The 4,464-nt window shown below is 41.3% G+C and overlaps 1 protein-coding gene across 9 annotated transcripts in view; it reads right to left on the reverse strand.

Annotated features, from left to right (window-relative positions):
• The window catches only part of MACF1 (microtubule actin crosslinking factor 1), a 421,177-nt gene that overhangs the window by 231,852 nt on the left and 184,861 nt on the right, over positions 1-4,464 (reverse strand). For all 9 annotated transcript variants that reach the window (XM_017508009.2, XM_017508022.2, XM_037731187.1 and 6 more), the window contains one exon: positions 2,918-3,010. In XM_017508009.2, the coding sequence (XP_017363498.1) occupies positions 2,918-3,010 (93 nt within the window). The remainder of the gene's footprint in view (positions 1-2,917; positions 3,011-4,464) is intronic.

Here is a 4,464-nt window from a genome sequence, read left to right on the forward strand (position 1 = left end):
CAGGTAAGACAAAGCTTCACCAACATTTAAAACCTCAGAAAAATAACCACATTACTGTTAAGATCAAGATTTGCAGTGTAAGAAAAAAGAGATACAAATAGAAAGTCAAAGAAGTTAAATAAAACCCTGTAATCCTAAATTTGAATTAGAAATATCAGTACAAATTCATGTTTTTTTGTTTGTTTTAAGAAATAATACAAGTATTGCCTAGCTCTGTCCATAGAAAAAGCCTAGAAATAATGGGCAACCTAGGAGCATTCAGACTATAGTCAATAAATAGAGACCCAGTTCCTTGGAGAAATTAAGAATTTCAGGCTTAGGACAGAAAATATTAAAAAAGAGCCTGGAACACCTCATCACACAAGAAATAAAGGAAATTATTAAAGACCCCTACGGTCATGCCAAAGGACTCAGAGTTAACTTGAAAGCCTCTTTACAGCCAAAGATGGAGCTGTTTGATTTTATTAAGAAGAACAATGGCCAGGCACAGTGGCTCACGCCTGTACTCTTAGCACTTTGGGAGGCCAAGGTGGGCGAATCACGAGGTCAGGAGATCAAGACCATCCTGGCTAACAAGATGAAACCTCGTCTCTATTTAAAAAAGAAGAAGAAAGAAGAAAGAAGAAGAAGAGGAAGAAGAAGAAATAAGAAAGAAGGAGGAAGAAGGAGAAGAAGAAGAACAACAACAACTGTATTTGATTGGAACAAAATTAAGTCTATTTAAAAATTCATGAGTCACAGTGATACTAAAAAAAATAATGTTGAACAAAGAAACTATCATTGGTTACCTTTGCAGAATCTTAGGGAACCAACTAATTATTTTGAAAACTAGTAAACAGAAAGAAATAAAAATTTTAAATGCTCCAAGAAAATGTTATGTTTTTTTTTTCCTGGCCGGGCATAGAGGCTCACACCTGTAATCCTAGCACTTTGGGAGGCCAAAGCGGGCGGATCACCTGAGGTCAGGAGTTCAAGATCAGCCTGACCAACATGGAGAAACCCTGTCTCTACTAGAAATGCAAAATAAGCTAGGTGTGGTGGTGCATACCTATAATCCCAGCTACTTGGGAGGCTGAGGAAGGAGAATCGCTGGAACCTGGAAGGTGGAGTTTGGGGTAAGCTGAGATCATGCCACTGCACTCCTGCCTGAGAAACAAAAGTGAAATTCCATCTCCAAAAAAATTTATCAAATAAATACATACACATATATATGTTTTGGGGGTAGAATTAAGTTTGTTTAGTTTTTGCACTGTGATGTTTAAATTTGTGAAAAAAAAAAAAAAAAGTACTTTTTTTTCTCTTTAAACACTTGTTATGGCCTGGTACAGTGGCTCATGCATGCAATCCCAGCACTTTGGGAGGCCGAGGTGGGTGGATCACTTTAGATCAGGAGTTTGAGACCAGCCTGGCCAACATGGGGAAACCCCGTCTCTACTAAAAACACATAAATCAGCCAGGCATGGTGGTGGGTGTCTGTAATCCCAGCTGCTTGGAAGGCTGAGGCAGAAGAACCACTTGAACCCAGGAGGCAGAGATTGCAATGAGCCAAGACTACGCTACTGTACTCCAGCCTGGGCAACAAGAGTGAAACTCCAACAAGAAAGAAAGAAAGAGAGAAAGGAAAGGAGGGGGGAGGAGGGAGGAAGGAAGAAAGGAAGGGAGGGAGGGATGGAGGGAGGGGGAGGGAGGGAGGGAATTTAGTTGTAGTTGGGGTAAACAGAAACAGTTAATAAGTTCTCCTTACCTCACACCTATGAGACTAACATTGGGCACTCACAGTGAGGGCAGGTTTGTGGCCAAAAAACAAACACATTTCTCTAAAAGCTCCTTTGTTCATAAGAGTTCCAAAAGGATAACTGCAGTCTTCCATGAAAGCTCAACAAAGTTTCCCATCCTGCCAGGGCACATCTGCCAAGTTCATGTTCCTGGTTATCTCTATGCCCTGAGCTTGCCTGAGAATACCCTGTGGCTCCACAAAAATACATGTTACCACCATACAATCCTAGCCCTACCCAGGCTGATAACTTGGTTCCAAACTAGAGCCTCAAGAAACAAGCCTGAGCACTCAGATTTTTCTCTCAGGAATTTGGGGAGACCTGTTGTTCTATCTTTAACCAGCAGGTAGCACCAACTCCCCAGCTAGGATGTTTCCTTGGCCTCATCCCTGGAGTCAGCACTTTGCCTTCTATTCCCACCTGCTGAGGGAGTGCTCCTTCTAATCCATCAGCCTTGTGTGCAGCAACAGTTATCAGAGAGCTGTCTGAGAAATAGCTTTGTTTGGCTGAGCTAAAAGGGATGTAAAAGAACGGTCTTTTTATAAAAATAGGGCTGTATTTTTCCAATAGCAATTCAGATCTAAAGAGGATTTGCCTTCTTAGGAGGAAGGCCACGTGACCATGTGAACATTCTTCAAGTTGCTCTTGGTGTGATGGCTGCTACAAAGTTGTGCTTGCCAGCACATATACAAACCCAGAAACTAAAGTGTTCTAATTAACGAGGCTTGTTTAAAGGTTATTAGAGATGAAGAAAAGTCTACATTAGAGAAGGGTTATGAACCCTCACTCCACCCTTCTAAAGCATTAACAGCAATAGCTTTTCTCAACCCTCATAATCTGAGTCCTTCAAGACCCTCATTTTGATTCAGCTGAGCAAAGAGGCCTCTAATAACCTGAGGCCAGGGCCAAACCACAAATGGGTAAAAAAATCCCTCCATTTCATTAAGCAAAGAATTAGGAAGTTCTGGGTTTACAATACAATAGCTTGTCTCCAGACCAATCTTAATTTCCTTTCCATCTCCCATCCACCTTTGTTCACTTCAAAATAGAGAGAAGACTCAATGCCGTCTGTGAAAAGCAGTGCAACTTTCTAGGCCATGTCCAAACCAAGCAACAGAAATCCCATACTTCATAGACCCTACCTGGAAATGCAAAATAATGGTCCAGATCAGACCCAGGGTCAACTTGGGGTTGCCATCTGTGATGTCATCATTGCGAATATTCACTAGTTTCACCTGTAAAGGAAACATAAGCAAGGCTAGAGCTCTAGGACTTTTTGTTTTGATTCAATTTTTACATAATTTCATTTTTGATTTTCAGTTGAACTGATTTCTTTTTTGGTGTACAGTGAGTTTTAACACCTATATAGTTTCATGCAAGTACCACCACAAAACACTTTCGTCACCCCAAAAAAGTCCCTTGTGCTGGCCCCTCCTTGTAGGCAAACCCTACCCTCACCCCTAATTCCCGACAACCACTGATCAGATCCTGATCCCTTGTTTTGCTTTTTCCAGAGTGTTGGATAAATGGGATCATGCAGCATGCAACATTTTGAAACTGCCTTTTTATTTCACTCAGCATAACACCCTTGAGACTGCCATCCAAACTGTTGCATGTATCAATAGTTTGCTCCTTTTGATCACTGCGTAGTATTCACCATTACAGAGATGCTACTCTTTGTTCACCCATTCATCCATTTAAGGATATGTGGAATATTTCTATTTTTTGGCAATTATGAATAAAGTTCCTATATTCATGTGCAGGTTTTTAGGTAAGCATAGTAATTTCTTTAGGGTACATTCCCAGGAGTAGGATTGCTGGGTTAAATGGTATATGTAATGCAAAAAAACATACCATATATGGTATATGTTTGCTTTACAAGAAATCAGCAGTGTGGCTATGCCATTTTACATTCTCATCAGCAAAGCAACCTCGCAAGCACAAGGTATTGCGAGTCGCTTTTTTATCGCCATCAGGGCCAAGATTTCTCTTTCTTTTTTCTTTTATTTTCTCTCTCTCTCTCTCTCTCTCTCCTCACTTTTTTTGGCCATCAGGGCCAAGATTTCTCTTTTTTTTTCTTTCTTTCTTTTTTTTTGGTTCTGAGAGAGAAAGAAAAGAGAGATGCCTCTCTTCCCTCACCAGTCTTCGGCCTGCTCTCACCTCCATTATCCCATCCTTTGTCACAGATATACACACCTGCCATGCCTCCGGCTTTACTCCAAAAATCTCATCCCAACAATACAATGTGCCCTGACATACCCTCACCCTAGGCTGACTTACTGCCCCTGTGTGCTGGGAACTGAGGCATTTCCTGGGATGTGGAACTTTAAAACTGGGAGTTCCTGGGCAAGCCATCCTACTTCTACTTCCTCCTTTGTCATACCCTCAGAGTCCTATGACATAGTGCCCTTCAGCTGTCCTCTCTTTATCTCTTCTATTGAACTGAAACTGGTGCGTCTCTAAAGGACCCTAGTGACCTTCTCATATGGAAGCCTCATTTCTCCCTTACACATACATTCATCTGGGCAAGTTTTTTCCCTTTTCAGTATCTTGGTCTCCTCTTCTATATGGTTAGGAGTGGGAGAACATGCCCCCTACCCGATAATTCCATTTTTCTTTTCTTTTTTTTTTTTTTCTTAAGACAGGGTTTCACCATGTTGGTCAGGCTGGTCTTGAACTCCTGACCTCA

The sequence above is a fragment of the Cebus imitator genome, unplaced genomic scaffold (assembly GCF_001604975.1).
Source record: "Cebus imitator isolate Cc_AM_T3 unplaced genomic scaffold, Cebus_imitator-1.0 Scaffold385, whole genome shotgun sequence".
Classification (NCBI taxonomy): domain Eukaryota; kingdom Metazoa; phylum Chordata; class Mammalia; order Primates; family Cebidae; genus Cebus; species Cebus imitator.